This window comes from Miniopterus schreibersii (genome assembly GCF_964146895.1).
Source record: "Miniopterus schreibersii genome assembly, chromosome: 11".
NCBI classification, from domain to species: Eukaryota; Metazoa; Chordata; class Mammalia; order Chiroptera; family Miniopteridae; genus Miniopterus; species Miniopterus schreibersii.
Window position 1 is genome coordinate 5,315,068 of NC_138111.1, and position 15,539 is coordinate 5,330,606.

The 15,539-nt window shown below is 57.3% G+C and overlaps 2 protein-coding genes across 11 annotated transcripts in view; both read left to right on the forward strand.

The window, feature by feature from the left end:
- SEC16A (SEC16 homolog A, endoplasmic reticulum export factor) overlaps window positions 1-6,302 on the forward strand; it is a 35,185-nt gene extending 28,883 nt beyond the window's left edge. For 4 of the 8 annotated variants that reach the window (XM_081150692.1, XM_081150693.1, XM_081150697.1 and 1 more), the window contains 9 exons: window positions 152-232; window positions 437-493; window positions 617-728; window positions 1,085-1,222; window positions 1,419-1,513; window positions 2,124-2,189; window positions 2,689-2,748; window positions 3,576-3,653; window positions 4,642-6,302. In XM_081150692.1, coding sequence (XP_081006818.1) covers window positions 152-232; window positions 437-493; window positions 617-728; window positions 1,085-1,222; window positions 1,419-1,513; window positions 2,124-2,189; window positions 2,689-2,748; window positions 3,576-3,653; window positions 4,642-4,710 — 756 coding nt within the window. In that variant the 3' untranslated portion in view covers window positions 4,711-6,302. The remainder of the gene's footprint in view (window positions 1-151; window positions 233-436; window positions 494-616; window positions 729-1,084; window positions 1,223-1,418; window positions 1,514-2,123; window positions 2,190-2,688; window positions 2,749-3,575; window positions 3,654-4,641) is intronic. The other 4 variants (XM_081150694.1, XM_081150695.1, XM_081150696.1 and 1 more) reach the window with 3 other exon arrangements.
- Window positions 6,303-6,807: 505 nt separating this feature from the next.
- On the forward strand, window positions 6,808-15,539 carry INPP5E (inositol polyphosphate-5-phosphatase E). 3 transcript variants are annotated; one of them, XM_081151437.1, is made up of 11 exons: window positions 6,808-6,880; window positions 7,670-8,748; window positions 9,646-9,769; window positions 11,199-11,296; window positions 12,076-12,200; window positions 12,327-12,446; window positions 12,744-12,851; window positions 13,029-13,190; window positions 13,310-13,425; window positions 14,017-14,153; window positions 14,497-15,539. In XM_081151437.1, the coding sequence occupies exons 2-11, from the start codon at window positions 7,898-7,900 to the stop codon at window positions 14,627-14,629; spliced, it is 1,974 nt and encodes a 657-aa protein (XP_081007563.1). In that variant the 5' UTR covers window positions 6,808-6,880; window positions 7,670-7,897; the 3' UTR covers window positions 14,630-15,539. The 3 variants fall into 3 exon arrangements, with proteins under 3 accessions (XP_081007563.1, XP_081007564.1, XP_081007565.1); XM_081151438.1 differs by having other exon boundaries at window positions 6,876-6,946; XM_081151439.1 differs by lacking the exons at window positions 6,808-6,880; window positions 12,327-12,446 and having other exon boundaries at window positions 7,806-8,748.

The following is a 15,539-nucleotide window of genomic DNA, read 5'->3' on the forward strand; positions in this document are numbered from 1 at the left end:
CGCTCCCACCCCTCCCCTGGCCCTGCACCCACCGTCTATTTCCTGTCTCTGGATCCGAGTCCTCCAGGGGCCTCCTCTGAGTGGGACACACAGGATTGCTGTCATTTTGCTCGGCGTGCGGTCCTCAAGGTGCTGTCGTGGTTTTGTTTAGAGTGCCGAGTCCTGGTTCTCTCGCTGGCTGACTGGGAAGAAGAGGACAGAAGCGTATTTGCCAGACGACAAGAACAAATCGGTGAGTGTTGCTGAGTGTGGCACCTGAGGACTGGATAGGTGTCTTGGTGGCATGTCCGTCGTCGTGCCAGCATTGTTGGCACAGCGTGTTTCAGCTTCAGAATGAATCCACATGCATGCCTTCTCGAGTCTTTATGGCACGAGTAGTCAGACTAGTTCCCGCAGCTGCCCGCTGACAGTGTTCTTTGCTCTGCAATCATGGCAGATTGTCTGGGATGAAAAGAAGAACCGATGGGTGGACACCAACGAGCCGGAGGAGGAGGTTTGTTGAAAGGGGCCTTTGCTGTGCCTGGGAGGGGCCCTGCCTTCCAAGGCTTCTGTCTGTGGCGCGTCCTGGGCATTGGGGTTCATGAGCAGGTTTCTGAAGCCAGCTGTCCCTCTGCAGAAGAAGGCTCCACCTCCGCCTCCAATGTCACTTCCCAAGGCTCCACAAGCTGCTGCCCCTGGGCCTGGAGGGCCCCCCAGAGCCTCTGTGAACATGTTTTCTAGAAAAGCAGGTAACAAAGTCAAACTAGAAGTGAGAGCTGCTTTGGATAATCCTTTTGTCCTACAGATGTTCTCAAGTTCTGTGAGTAGAGCATGTGTAGTGGGTGGTAGTTGTCACACACAGAGGGGGACTGGTTCATGAGCAGGACTGCGTGGGGGGATGCCAGACCACCTACTATGAGTGAGGGCACAGCAGTGTGGAATGGCAGATGTTAAGCAGAGGGGCGCCGTAGAGGCATGCTATCCCGCAGCCACTGAGTGGGACTGGAGAGGGTCTCTGCTGGCTCTTCCCCTGCCGCCATGAGGAGCCAAGTGGAAGCTGGGTCAGTTGGAATGCCCGCCTGACTTGCCTCCTCTCCCGCCACAGCTGGAAGTCGAGCACGCTATGTGGACGTCTTAAACCCGGGTGGGCCCCAGCGCAGTGACCCGGCTCTTGCTCCCGCCGACCTTTTTGCCCCACTTGCCCCGCTGCCAATCCCGGCACAGTTGTTTGGACCAAACCCAGGTAGGCAGTACGGGGCGGCACGTCGGTGTTAGCCCACCTCCTGACCATTGATTCCCCAGGAGCCGCTGACCTTAATATCCCTGGAGAGGAATGACCGGCCCCGGTACAGAGGGCCTCATTTCCCTCCCCTCCGAGAGTGCACTGGTGGAACGTCCTCTAGGATGTGGTCAGCCCCTCCCTATTGTCTCCTTCACAGACCCAGAGGGAGCCCCACCTGCAGAAGGGTCTGGCAGGGGAGGGCAGGCACCAGCTGGGGGTCCAGCCCATCCAGAACCTTCCTCGGAACCCCAGGTGAGCAGGCGCAGTGGGACGGGGACACTGTGGGAATTTGCCTCCTCCTCAGCCAGGAACATCAGCTCTGACCTTCTGTGGTCTGTGTCCATCGTGTCCCCAGAGAACACCCACTTCTGTCTCAGGGCTCTATGTAGTGAATATCCTCTGGAGACTTACACATTATAAACTCCATATGTGTGATGCCCTGATTGTTTTACTGAAATGGTAGTAAAGATAATTTTTTTAATGTTTAGAAACTTTATGTGAAATAAAATGGTTCAGACTATAGTCTCTAAAGTTGGATCAACTGGGATTCAACCCTGGTTCCCCGTTAATTAGCTGTGTGAAATTTGGGAAAGTCACTTCTCCAGGCCTCAGTTTCCTGCTCCAAGAAATGGGATAAAAATAACCCCAGGTCACAGGCAGGTCTTTGGGAGGCACACAGTGGGACGGTGACATCTGGGTCCACACACAGTGGGCTCTTCCCCCCCTTCTCCAAAGGAGCACTTCCTGTGGAGTAGAGCAGTTTATAGCCTGGGCCAGAGGAAGGTTCCATGTCATCTGCCCCTTGTGGGAGTCTTGTTCACTAGAACTTGGTAGTTGCTGCATTTCATGTCCTTTCTGGCAGGTTATGAGTTCGGCAGCCTCGCTCCCTGCTTCTGACGGTCCAGTGGACAGTCCCCAGGGAGGAGAGGTAAGGGGCACTCACCACAGAGTCTCTGCCCAAAGTCCAGGCCAAGGAAGCTCGCTCTTATTGTCCAGTGGCTTCTTCCTTTAAAAATGAATGTTAATGGGTAGGAAAGGCAGTTTAAATACTTTTTACAACTTGAAAAGTTACTGTATTCTTAAAAATACAATCACACTTATGTGAGCAGGATCATTTGGGAGCTTGAACTAGTGAGGGGTTTGGGTTCACACAACTCAAGCTCTGCCCACAGCCTGGCACACCGGTTCCTGTTTCTCAAGGTCCTGAGGTCCAGTGACCCTGCTGAGGCCTGGACAGACCCCCCCCCCCCCACTAATGGTTGTTTCTTAACCAGAACTGTGCATTAAAATGGGCATGTGAGGCTCACTCTGGCTTTTCCCCATTGGAATTCTCGTGGCTTTTTAAAGCTCTTTGGAATTACACCGACGGCTTGGAGCGTGACGTGCACGTTGACTTCTCTGTCTGTTGTGTTCTCGCTGTTTTGTAGCTTTCGCGCTGTAGCTCAATGAGTTCACTGTCACGTGAAGTGAGCCAGCATTTTAACCAGGTACCTGTGGCTGGTGGTTCTCACTGAACACAGGGCTGAATTGGGTCACCTTTGTGTTCCTTTAAGGGTGCTATACTGGTTGGTCACTAACATCACCCATGGTGTCACCCAGCCATCACATGACTGGGGATGCAGTGTTCCTTTCTTTCAGTGTCTCAGAGGGTGTTCTACGTGCAGATGCACTGACAGTTGAGCAGACCCCAGATGTGCCAGGGGGTAGAAGATTTGTAACTGCGCTCTCTCTGAATTGGTTTTTCCAAATGACCGGTCTTGGGCGTAGCCTCACTGTGTGAGCACGTCAGTAGCTGCCGGGGTTGTTGTTCTCATTTGAAAGGAAGAATTCCTCTTTCTAATCAAGCTCAAGAAGGCTTATTTTTGGCCAGGCAAAGTGTAGCAGGACAGTTGTCCTTTGGTCAGTCTGTTGGGAAATAAAGGAATGCTTCATCTTTTCTGTGTCACGTGGAGCCAGGCTTTTCCCAGTGACTCAGCTTGAAAGGCTTCAATTTGCATATTAAAACATTGGATTCCGTAGCTGGACACTTTAGATCTGAAGTAACCAGACATGTCTACTAACTGCTCACCCTGCACTAACGTGACCTGCCGGTGCTATGCATGTCCAGGTCTCTGAAGCACTTTACTCTGCATGTTGCTGTGATTTTTACCACTTCTCTGTGAGCCATTAAGTAAGGAAACCCAGTGTTACGAGAAGCCTCTTGCCTCTGCTTCTGTGGCTTATTTCATAGTATTGTAAGTTCTTACTCAGAAATAATATCTGTATTTATAACTGTGACATTGTCTTGTTGAGCTGAGCTCTCTGTGGTTCTCAGGCTCCCAGTGACCACCACCAGGCAGGGGGCCCTCCAGGGGCATCTGTGCCCTTCTACAACCCTGCACAGTTTGCACAGGTAAGTGCCCACAGAGTCTCCTGGGGCGGGAAGTGGGAGAAGCCTTTCCCCCAACCCATGACCCAACTCCTGGCTCTGCCACTGCCTTGGATCCTGCCAGGTCCCACTGACGTGCCTCTCCCGTGGTTTACTGTGCTGCGCTGGCCTTGCTGCCATCACCTGGTAGCCGTGTCCTTCAGTCAGGAGTGTTCTTAACTGTCTCCTTCTATTTCTCCCCCTCCTCTCTTCCTTCCAGGCTCTTGCCTCTGAAGTACAGACTGGCTGCCAGGTTAGGGGAGCTGAGTGGAGGCAGGGGTCTGCAGGGGTCTTGGTATTCAGAATAGAAAACCTCACTTGACCCCAGGGTATCCTGATGCACACCCTGCCTCGCTTCCCTGTGGTGCCCCAGCTGCCCGGTGTGCCCTGGCCTCCTAACTCTGAGCCCATCCTGCTGCCCCAACCTTCCCTATCCCCCTGCTGCCCTCTGCTTTGGGTGCCTGCAGATGAGGCCCTTTCTTGGCCTCCTTTCCCCTCCCCCTGCCCAGGACCGAGGCTTCCCGTTACCTCCTGGCCGTCTGTCTACATTTCCACTTCAAGATTTGGTGGTGGTTTTCTTCCCTCCCTTTACCTTGATCTTGTAGTTCATGCCTCTACAAGAACCCCTTAAGCTTCATGTCAGTTAGAATTTGTGAGGAAGCAAGAGTCAGCGCCTGTTTTCATTTACTGTCCTTCCCTGTGCCCCTCCCTGCGGTCTTTAGACTCTCGGCTCTTGGAATTGGCCTCACTTTGAGCCCCTAACAAACTACCGCACCTTTAAAGCATCTGATACCACCTTGGCCAGTGGCTGTGGGCTGCAGAAACGGGACAAAGCAAACATGCCCCTTTGACATCACTGATGTGTGTTCTGGCTTGTTACCCAGGCCCACACTGCAGCATGCTGAGCCCTCACTGAGTGTCACCACCTCGGGGGGCAGGCTTGCGGAAGTCAGTGTTGTTCATGTCATTTCAGGCCTCTGCCACCTCGGGAAGTTCAAGGCCTGGGAGGATTGGCCAGAGGAAGTACCCAGCACTGAGGTAGACTGATCCCTATTCTGGATCAGCATCTGGAACCTGAAATTGCTCTCCACCGACACCCAGGCTGACTGCCTGCGACCTCCCTTCCGTCCCTAGATGGACAAGCAGTATTTCAGAGCCACGATGCTCCGCACCTGTCTAGGAAGTGTTGCCAAAGTTAATCCCACAGCTCCTCTAAGATCTGGAGAAAAGGAATGAACCTCTGACTCAGAACCTTTTACTTAAAGAATGAGTTCAGGATAAGTGTTCATAGTCACTTAAGAATGTTAAGCTAAGTGCAGCTGGGACTCCCTTTGCTGCGGGGAGACTTTGAACCGCAGTAACTAGAGCGTCTCTCCAGTGGTGAGTTACTGCCAGATTCGTCCCACGGTTCCTCTAAGACGCTGGGAGAAAAGAGTGAACCTGTGACTCAGGAGGGACGCTGATGCTGGCTCTGCAGCCAGTGTAGCCAGCTCCCTGCCCCAGCGTTTCAAACCGAGAACAGTGATTGATGGGCGGTACGTTCCTAATCAGTCTCCGAGGGAAGGCGGAGTTAACTTAGCAGTAGCTCAGTTAGGTCTGAGATGCCCTGGGCACCGCGGCGCATTTCTGTCCTGCAGCAAAGGTGTTTGCAGCAGCACTGAGTTTTCTGGCCCGATTAGGACCATGAGGGGTTTCCTGCAACCAGGGAACTGGCTTTTTCTGCCCATGAGGGGTGAAAGAGCCACAGAACAGAGCTTGTGCTCCAAGTGTGACTGGTCCTCACTGATCAGCCAGTGTCAAAGCTGTGACTGTAATTTATCAATTTGGGTCTTTTTAGTGAGTAGCCTGGTTAGACGCATCGTCAGAACAGCCATATGGTTGCTACACTCTGTACACTGGCCGATGCCGTGTTTCAGCTGGCTGGCTTCGGAGCACCATCCAGCCCACATGCTTCCTCTTACCTGAGTGACATCATTGGCAGCATCTTGAAGAAAGCAGCCTAAAATAATTTCTTGACAGAAGCTCTAGAAGTTGATATTTCTGCCCCTGAATTTTTTCCACACTGAGACCTTCAGTCGCTAATATGTTGACTCTCAGCCATATGAACCTGCAAAGAAAGACCTTCCTCCTACCGGCCTCAAAGCTTTAAGGCTTCATCGACTGTTCTTAAAACCATTCACATTCTTGTTAAGCCTAAAGAGACTGGGGAAAGATTTAAATATTTATAAAAATCATTAGGAACTAATTTCTGTAGTTCTGCTTGGTATTTTAAATCTCAGTGTAGGGTCCTATGAAAGTGGACTCAGCACAGGTCCTCCCATTTTCCTGGGTCACGTGATCATCTAGGAAAGACCCCCCCCAGAATGTTCCATAGACAAGTATGACTGGACCCATTTGTTCTTTCACTGGGAAAGGCTGACCTCGTTAGGGGCATCTCTTGTGTCCCAAGGTCAGTGGGGTGTGATTCCTGGGGCCTGAGACTCTCCTGCCCTTGGCTTCCTCCAGCCCATTGTTCTCTGTTAGTGTCTTTTGATTCAAGAAGCTTCCTTCAGGTGGGAGCTGCTATTTTTCCTAAATGCAAATTGTTACACTGCAAATTGTTAAATAAAATATTTTGGGCTCTGAGCGCTCACCTGTTGTTTGCTTTTGCTGATTGAAGCCAGTGAAGCCAGAACCCACGTCATCTCGTGTGTTCATGTTACATGCACATGTTACTGCACGTGCCATGTTGCAGGGGTGCCTGCGCCCAGCCTAGTGTGGGGTGACTGCCCCGCGGGCCTTCTCCTCCAGGACTCAGGGAGGAGGGGCTCCCCTCTGTGTGGGTGGTGGTGGGTTTGCTCTGAAACCCCTGCTGCCAACAGGTGAACGTGGGCAACAAGGGGAACAAGTGTGTGAGGATTCCATTTACAGGGAAGGTCCAGACTGTGCAAATATGTTAAGTGGAGAGGTGCAGGGGGACGGGCTGAGCAGGATGGGGCCGGCGTTGGCCCCACCCCTCTGGCCCGGCGGCTGGAAGAAAGCCGAGGATGAGGGCGGGGTCTCTGGAAAACCTGCCCCACCCCTTCCCCGCGCATCCCCGCTGTCCGGCAGCCTCTCGTCCTTGCTTTGCCGGTTGGGTCCTCCGGCCGCCAGAGGCCGCTGCAGGCCCCTGTTCGGGCTGTAGTAAGCGGCTGTGGGGACCCGTGGGCCTGGGGAGCCGGCGGTGCTGAGAGGTAGGGGTGCGGATCCCGGAAGGGCATGGGCATAGGGTTCTGGGCGCCAGGTGACTCCGAGCAGGGGTGCGTAGGTCCGGGGCTGGTGATCCCTGGGCCCGGGATTGGGGCGTGGGGTGAACCCTGGGTGCAGGTCCTGGTATGGGGTCGAGGCAGAGCGACCCCGAGTGGGGGGGCGGGGGTTTTGGGTAGGGTTCGGAGCTCGGGGGCCCCGGGGCGGATTCAGGGGTCCAGGGTGGGGCAACCCGTGGGCGCGAGATGACCTGTGGGCGGGGTCCGGGCAGAGCGACCCTGGGGCTCGCGTCTCGCCCCACCCCCGGCTCCGCTGTGGTCGTTGCCCTAGGAGCCGCCCGGCGGCATCGCAGGCCCGGAGTCGGGGCCTTCGGCAGTCGCGCCTGCAGAGCTGCTAAGGGTTGCAGGCTCTCAGGGCAGGGTCTGTGGGCCAGCAATGGGGGTGGGCTCCTGGTTGAGCCAGAGCCGGCGGGACCCTTATCCCAGGCTGTGCCTGTGAACTGGCCTCCATTGGCCTTCACCTTGGGCTTGGGAATTCTTACTGGGTCATGCCCCTAGCGCCCCCATGAGGAACAGGCCCCCCCATCAGGAAGGAGGCTTCCAGTCTTAGGAGGCAGAGCTTTCACCCACCCCCTAGGTTCTAGGAGGAGGCAGCAGGCCAGAATGCCTGAATGCTTGTTCCCCCTGAACTCCTGCTGGCCTGTCCACTGTCACCCTGCACCATAGCTGTCCTCCAGGAATGTTAAATTCGTGGAAGTAATAGTAGTTTCCCCTTAGGTCCCTGTGGGGAACTCTGGGATTTCTGGGCCTCCAACCATGCAGCATCTGGCCCTGCCCCTGCTGGACTGCCCCAGGCCTGACCAAGAGCCCCTGCCGGTCCTTTCTGAACCTCACTGGGGACATCTGACCTCGCATCCCTGACACTGGGCATCGCCGGCAGCCCTGGAAGAACCGTCTTCCAGGTTGGCTTGGCTGCCATTGTCGGTGAGGGCTGGCCCCTGGACTATGCCGTCCAAGTCAGCCTGCTTGGGGTGCTCAGAGGTGACTCCCAAGCAGCCCACTGCCCACGGCCAACTGCATCCTGAAGGCAGAATGCTCAAGGGGCAAGTTCTAAACACAGACAAAGACCTGGCTCCCTGCCCAGGGTCCCCTCCTACAGACAGCTGTCCCAGCCCTCAGAAGAGCCCAGTGGTCCCTCTGGACATTCCAGCAAAAATCAGCAATGAAGACCCACAGGCTAAGGCAAAACCCATCACCCCGAAGCCACCAACGAGGCCCAGGCTGGAGCGGGCACTGTCCCTGGATGAGAAGGGCTGGAGGAGGAGGCGTTTCCGAAACAGTCAGGAGGACCTGGCCCCTCGGAATGGGGCCAGCCCATCCAGGGGTTCCTTGCAGGACAAGGTTCCCGGGCCTTCCACCCACACTTGCTTCCCGCCTTGCCTGAGCACCTCCTTGCAGGAAATCCCCACGTCCCGCAGGGCTCCGGGCAACGGCGGCAGGAGCCCCTCCTCATGGGGTAACTGTGTCTCTGGAATGATTGGCACCTCCCTGGACCTCCTGCACCGGGACAGGGCCTTGGGTGGGAGCACCCCCAGGCTGGCCTGTGGGCTTCCCTCACGCCCACTGCCTGCCATGGAATGGAGCATCGCCTCTGACTCCCTGCGGACAGCACACAAGGTGGACGCGGATCACACGGACTACAAGCTCCGCTTGCAGGCCAGGCTGTCCCGGGCCCACAGCAGCCTGGGCCCCGGCCGGCCCCCAAGCCCCCTGGCCTGCGACGACTGTTCCCTGCGCTCGGCGAAATCCTCCTTCAGCCTCCTGGCACCCATTCGTGCCAAAGATGTCCGGAGCAGGTAGGGCCTCCCCGGGGCTGGGAGTGGGGTGCGGCTTCTGTGGCCTTTATTTTAGGGTTCAGAAGCAAGCTCCCCAAGGACCATGTGATGGTATTCTCATCAAAATGTGTCAGGGGCATAAAGGTAGAGACTAACCAGGTCTCTCTCAATAACCCTGTCTCCTTCCCAGGGGACTCCCCTGCCAGGACTGATAGCTAGACATGTGATTGTTGGACCAAGGGCCCAGCCACATGGAGGGAGGGTCCCAGGATCCACTGTGGCAGCGAGAGGACAGCAGACGAGGCCTGATTTCCTGCACTTTGCTTCCAGCAGGGGCCCATAATTTCTCTGGTGTTCTGGGACTCAGTTTGCTGAGCACCTACCGTCACTCGTGGAGAGGGAAGGGCTCACATCATGGAAGACACTGGGTTTCTGGGCTTTATGGGGCTTTAATATTTAATCCATATTGACATTTTTATGGCTTAAAAAGAACCTGGGTGCCATCCCTGTGTCTTCCCTTCTGCTCACAACTCCCAGACGCATGCTTCATTCTGGCTCATCTCTCCTGAGTGCAGAGCCATGAATTCACCAGACTGGGGGGCACAGAGACTTTGGAGCTCCCACCCCCACGCAGACCCGTGACTTCTTCCTGAGCTGGAGCCTCTGGGAGCTTGGTCGGGCCGTGCGGAGGTGCCCAGCTGTGACTCCACCCTCCCGAAGGCGTCTCCTGTGTCTCCCCACCCCGGTTCCCTCCTCATCGGCCAGGCCCCTCTCCCGGCCAGGGCTGCACTGGTTGTTGGATGCACACATCCAGCCGTGGCCCTGACTTGGGGGACCCCAGCGGCATGTCTCAGCAGCTGGCCCCTTCCTGGGTCCATCTGCTTGGACCCCAAGTTCAGTCTTCCCTCCTCTCTGCAGGAGCTACCTGGAGGGCAGTCTCCTGGCCAGCGGGGCCCTGATGGGGGCAGAGGAGTTGGCCCGGTACTTCCCGGACCGGAACGTGGCCCTCTTCGTGGCCACCTGGAACATGCAGGGCCAGAAGGTAAGTGGAGCGCCCCCCCTCTCAGGATGAGGCCAGGATTCCTCCTGTTCTTTCCAGGGCCTCTGAGCCACACCCGTTCCCTGACGTCCCCAGACACCTGCTGCCAACACCCCCACTGCCTTGGTGGCTAGGCAGCAGTGCGTTCTTTTTTCGCAGCCACTTTATCTAGAGCAGTTTTAGGTGGACGGCAAATTTGAAAGTGCGGCACGTTCCCGAGCCCCTCCCCCACCACAGCCGCCGCCCTCGCCACAGTTGAACCCACACTGGCTCGGCGTCGCCCAGAGCCCCCGTCTACCTTGGGGTCACTCCTGGATGTTTCGTGGGGCCTGACGAATGCGTGTGTGTCTCAGGCGGCGCCACCCGTGCTTCATGCTGTGCGTCCCCCACCAGCGGGAGCTGCACGCACCCTTGTTCCCCATGCCCTGCCTGGGGTCCTGCTGTGAGCTGGGGGCACCCGGGACATCTCTGTCGATGACAACGACACCTCCGGCCTGAGGGGTGCTTCGCATCCCGGCCTCCATGGCTGACCCAGAGCCGCAGGCCCGGCTTGCACACTGATTTCTGGGGAAGCCCACTGGCTGAGGTCCCCGCCTGCTTCCTTTGCTGCTAACCCCGTGTCTCCCTGGGACCCCTTCACACAGCGAGGTCTGTCCTCAGTTCAGCGGGCTCCGTCTTCCTGCCTGCGGGGCCCTGGTTTCTGGAGGTGGGCGGGGCCCCGTTCTGGGCTTTGGGTGATCCTGGCACCCATGGGGTGAGAGACAGGATTGTTGCCACAAGTGGCGTCTTGAGGCCACTTCCCGAATGCCTCCTGTTGCTGCAAGTCCAGCGCGTTTGATGAGGACGGAAGGACCTCCCTGTCATGGCTGCGTTCCAGCTGACATTCGGGTGACAGTCCCTGGGGAGAAAACAAGGCAGGGCAGCCTTCCGGGTGAGGTTTGGCTGACGTAACTGGAAGCCCGGACGAAACAGCCACCTGATGGAGACGGGAGTGATTTTCTGTGGAGCTGGAGGAGGAAGGGCCCAGGCTGGTGGCTCTGCTATCCTCAGGAAGCCACTCTCCCCGTCCACAGGGCATGGCCCTCGTCCTGGGCCTGCCAGACTTGCAGGGCCAAAGCCAGGTGGCGTTGCAGCCAAAGGATGGGGTGGAAAAGGGCAAGGGGTGCTCACTTCCCTGTGGGACCCACTGTACCCCAACTGTACCTGGCCCTGGGTGTGCATGTAGGGGTACACACTTAGGATCAGGCTCAGGGGCCAGGCTGAGGCCAGATGCAACTTACCAGCAGCTGTGGGGAGCACAGCCAGGGAATGGGTGCTGACTCGGCTGTGGCAATGACAGGCTGGGAGAGGGAAGGCCGGGGATCCCCGGGCAGAGCAGGAGCCCCGTGTGCTGGGCCCCTCCGGGCCCTTGCTAGGCGCTGCTGCTTCTTAGGAACTGCCTGCAAACCTGGACGAGCTCCTGCTGCCCGCCGAGGCTGACTACGTCCAGGACCTGTACGTTGTTGGCGTCCAGGAGGGTTGTTCCGACAGGTAGGGCCCCCCTCCCCGCCTGGCTTCCCCCCCCAGCCCGTCAGTCCCCACGGGTCCCTGTGAATAGCACTGCTGAGGTGACCCTTTGGGGCAGAAGCTGCTGTGACCCAAGACCCCATCACCAAGCTGAACATGCAAACTGCCTTATTCTAAAACGGTGACTCACAATTTAAAATAAATAAGATTTAACTTCTGGTTAATAATAGCTGATCTAAGAGATTATAAATGCAGCAAAGAGCAGCTCGGCCACTTGTTCCCTCCAGGCTCCCAGCCAGACCCCTAAATCATGCTGCTGACCCACTCGGGCTCACCTGTCCTCTGTCTCACCCTGCACATTCGGCATTGTTGAGGGTCACCTGGTGAGGGGTGCCAGCTCCAGGCAGCACATGAGTGTCCGGCTCCTCACACAACAGCAGGTGTCCTGCCCTCCCTCCTGCCTAGTCTGGGACTTCTCCTGGCGCCTCTTGCCAGGTGGCCTGGGAACTCTTGCTCAAGTCCTAGCAGGGTTGGGACCTGGCCCCATGTCACTGGAGCCTTTTCAAGGCAGCGGGTAACCAGGCCTGTGACATCTCTGCAGATATCCGAGAAAGCTGGTTTCACAGGGAGGCCCCAATCTCTGGTCCAGCAGACCCAGGACCCCTTGTGTTGCCCATGTCCGCCATTCTCCTTGCGAGATGAGGCTGGACGGTGGGGGGACCTCCAGCAACTCCTCCAGGGTCCCGGGGTGTGGAGCTGGGAGGCCCGGATTTCTCCCCAGGGCGCCTCTGCTTCCTCCTCAGGCGGGAGTGGGAGACGCGCCTACAGGAGACTCTGGGCCCGCACTATGTCATGCTGCACTCGGTGGCCCACGGGGCACTCTACATGTCCGTCCTCATACGCAGGGACCTCATTTGGTTCTGCTCAGGTAGGCCCCTCGCCCGCACCGCTCACCTCTGCCCCGGGGCACGTGCATGCAGATTACAGGCACTGCGCACCCTGCACCCTCAGGCTGCAGGGGGGCGTCTGGTCAGCTCTGCTTCCTCTCACGCAGAGGTGGAGACCTCCACGGTGACCACGCGCATCGTGTCCCAAATCAAGACCAAGGGGGCCCTGGGCGTCGGCTTTACTTTCTTCGGCACCTCCTTCCTCTTCATCACGTCCCATTTCACCTGTAAGTCACCTGCACCTGACTCCAGGCATTGTGGAAGGACAGCCTGGAAGGCAGGGTGCTGGGTCCCTCACCTTGGCCTCGCTTACTGCAGCCCCAGGTCCTAAAAGACCCTGATAGCTATGATGGTGGCCTCCTCCTGCGGGCTCCATTCGAGAGGGGTAGTGGGGTGGGTCACTGCAGGTCCTGCATGGTGACAGCATGCTGCTGCAGGGGGTTTCCACCCCGGACTGACCACCCAGGGCCCAGCCGAGTCAGAGACCTGCCCCTCGAGAGGCTCCCACCATTCTGTCCTTGTAGCTGGCGACGGGAAGGTCAGTGAGAGGCTGCTGGACTACAGCAAGACCATCCAAGGCCTGGCCCTGCCCAAGAACGTCCCGGACACCTGCCCCTACCGTTCTGACTCAGGTGAGCAGGCGGGTCTGTGTTGTCTACAGGTGCTTCCCTTCCCCGGGGCAGCCTCTCCTTGTTCTCTGGGTAGTTGAGTGGAGACTGATGGAGGCAGGGGACACAGACCAATCCCTGTAGCCAAGGCACAGCACGTGGGGAAGGCTGGGCTCACGCACTTTCTGGCTTGTGCCCCAGCGGATGTCACCACCCGCTTTGACGGGGTGTTCTGGTTTGGAGACTTCAACTTCCGCCTGAGCAGCAGGCGCGTGTCTGTGGAGGCCATCCTCAAGCAGGACCTGGGCGCAAGCGTGCCTGCCCTGCTGCAGCTTGACCAGCTCGCCCGTGAGATGAAGAAAGGTGAGGCTGGGGCAGGTGTCAGGGAGTGATGGCCCGGAAGGGGGGAGGCCCCAGGAGAGGGTGAAACCGGAGTGCCACACCATCGATCTGAGACATGCCTATGCCCACGCCCACCCCAGGGTCCATCTTCAAGGGCTTCCAGGAGCCAGACATCCACTTCCTGCCGTCGTACAAGTTTGACATTGGGAAGGACTCATATGATACCTCGTCCAAGCAGAGGACCCCGTCCTACACGGTGAGCGTGACTGGCCCTGCTGGCGACATTGGATGCGCTCATGCTCCAGAGCAGGGGACTCCTGAGCTACAGGGTCTGCACTCAGGTCACTGAGAGAGCAGTGCCTGGAACTGGGGGGCCCTAGGGGGCCGTCAAACATGACCCAGATGTGACACTTGGCTCCGGCCAGTGACTGCTCCCGAGTGCCCTTCTCCCAGGGTCGTCCTGAAGGTGGGTACCCGGCCCTCCGCTCTCGGAGGCCTGGTTCACAGCCCACACCACAATGCAATGTTAGTCACTCAGGCTGTTTGCTCTGTTGGGGCACCATACCAAGGGGGGTGGACCATGCCAGGCTGCGGGCAGCCCCTGCACTAGCTCTGGATAAGCACAGGAGGTGGGCTGTGGATCTGAACCTTATGCAGGCGGCTGTTGCATAAGGGCAGTGGGGGAAAGGCCTGGATGCCTGATGATAAAGTGGGTTTGGATGCGGGGCTCTGGGACGGGCTCCCATGGCAGGACTGACATGGGTCTCTGCTCACGTAGCTGGGAGGGGCAAGAAGGTCAGACCCTGCAGCAAACTGGGCATCATGTGCTTCTGGGCTCTTCCTGCAGGACCGGGTCATGTACCGAAGCCGCCACAAGGACGACATCTGTCCACTCAAATACTCCTCCTGTCCTGGGATCAAGACCTCTGACCACCGCCCCGTGTATGGCCTGTTCCGGGTGAAAGTGAGGCCGGGGAGAGACAAGTCAGTATCCTCCCAGTCTCTTCACTCGCAGGGCTTGGGGCCCAGATCGGGAGTGTCAGGGACAGGGTGGAACCCTTGCTCACTCCTGCAGGGGTGTCATCTTCAGACCTTTGTGCAGGCCTTTGTCTCAGGCCCTGACCCCCCAGGCAGGAGCAGGGTTCCACAGCCCCAGGAAGATTGCTGCCATGGGCGGATAGGAAGCGGCTGTCACTTGAGAGCCACTCCCATGGGGCTGGCCGGACCCCCAATTATTTTGGCATAGCTGTCCTGGCTCACAACTGCTCTGGGTACGTGCGGGCTGGGCACCCCCATCCTACCTTCCTGACAGCTCTTTCCTCCACAGCATTCCGCTAGCTGCTGGCAAGTTTGACCGGGAACTGTACTTAATAGGGATTAAAAGACGGATTTCCAAAGAAATTCAGAGACAGCAGGCCCTGAAGACACAGCACTCCAGTGCCATCTGCACCGTTTCCTGAGGTTTGCCTGAGGAGGGCTGTCACTTGCTGCCTGAATCCCAGGAAAGAATGAAAGAGGTTGCTGTTTGGAAGTTGCTCAGCCTCTGGGGACACTGATGACCCACTGCTAGAGGCCGTGCTACCTTGGCAAGAACCCGACAGGACTGTGAACCGCATTGCAAGCGGGCCCTCATCCCTGGACCAGAACCAGCTGCTTACTTACAAATTTTCCCCACAGACACCCCAGCTTCCTTCTCAGGGCAGGCGGAGCTTGGGCCCAAAGCTGCCACACCACACCTCTCAAGCTGGCAACAGAGCCCGCACTCGGGCCAACCTGCGCTGCCTCCTGCCTCCACGTTTGCACATCGCAGCCACTCTAGCCCTTCCTCATCTGAACACAGCTGGCCTGGTACCAGGGAGGCTGCTTGGTGTGGTGACCTGGGGCCCTGGAATCCATGGCACATTTTGGGACCAAGCTGAGGCAGAGTTGGTCACCAGGTTGAAGCCAGACAACATCCAGAGAGGGGGACCCCCAGTCACTGCTACTGGGTTGGGACAGAGGGTGTGGCCGATGTTTCAGGGCTGGTTGAGCCCTTCAGCCATGATGCCACATCCCTGTCCTCGTAGCTTTGCTGACTTCAGGCCATTTGCTCACATAACATCACCACGAATGGCATAAATATAAGCAGTGCACTTGCCAGCCAGAGCAACTGCTGGAAGCTTAGAATGTCACCACCCTAAGCTGGCACCTGCCACATCTGAGTTTTTCTCTCAAGGTGTTTAGAGACCATTCCTGTCTAATCCCATCTCTTAAAAAATGAGCAGGCTTTGAATGCAGGAAAACCTAGGGGCATTCAATCCAGTCGTTTCAATTATTTATTTTTCCATATTTATATTTTTAAATAAATGCATATATTAAATCTTTAACTTT

What these genes read in the sequence shown, in the direction of transcription:
- INPP5E (XM_081151437.1), top strand. Translation starts at nt 7,898, where the DNA reads ATGCCGTCCAAGTCAGCCTGCTTGGGGTGCTCAGAGGTGACTCCCAAG. An exon ending in GCCAAAGATGTCCGGAGCAG is followed by an intron (nt 8,749 to 9,645) that starts GTAGGGCCTCCC and finishes TCCTCTCTGCAG; the next exon opens with GAGCTACCTGGAGGGCAGTC. An exon ending in AGAGGACCCCGTCCTACACG is followed by an intron (nt 13,426 to 14,016) that starts GTGAGCGTGACT and finishes CTCTTCCTGCAG; the next exon opens with GACCGGGTCATGTACCGAAG.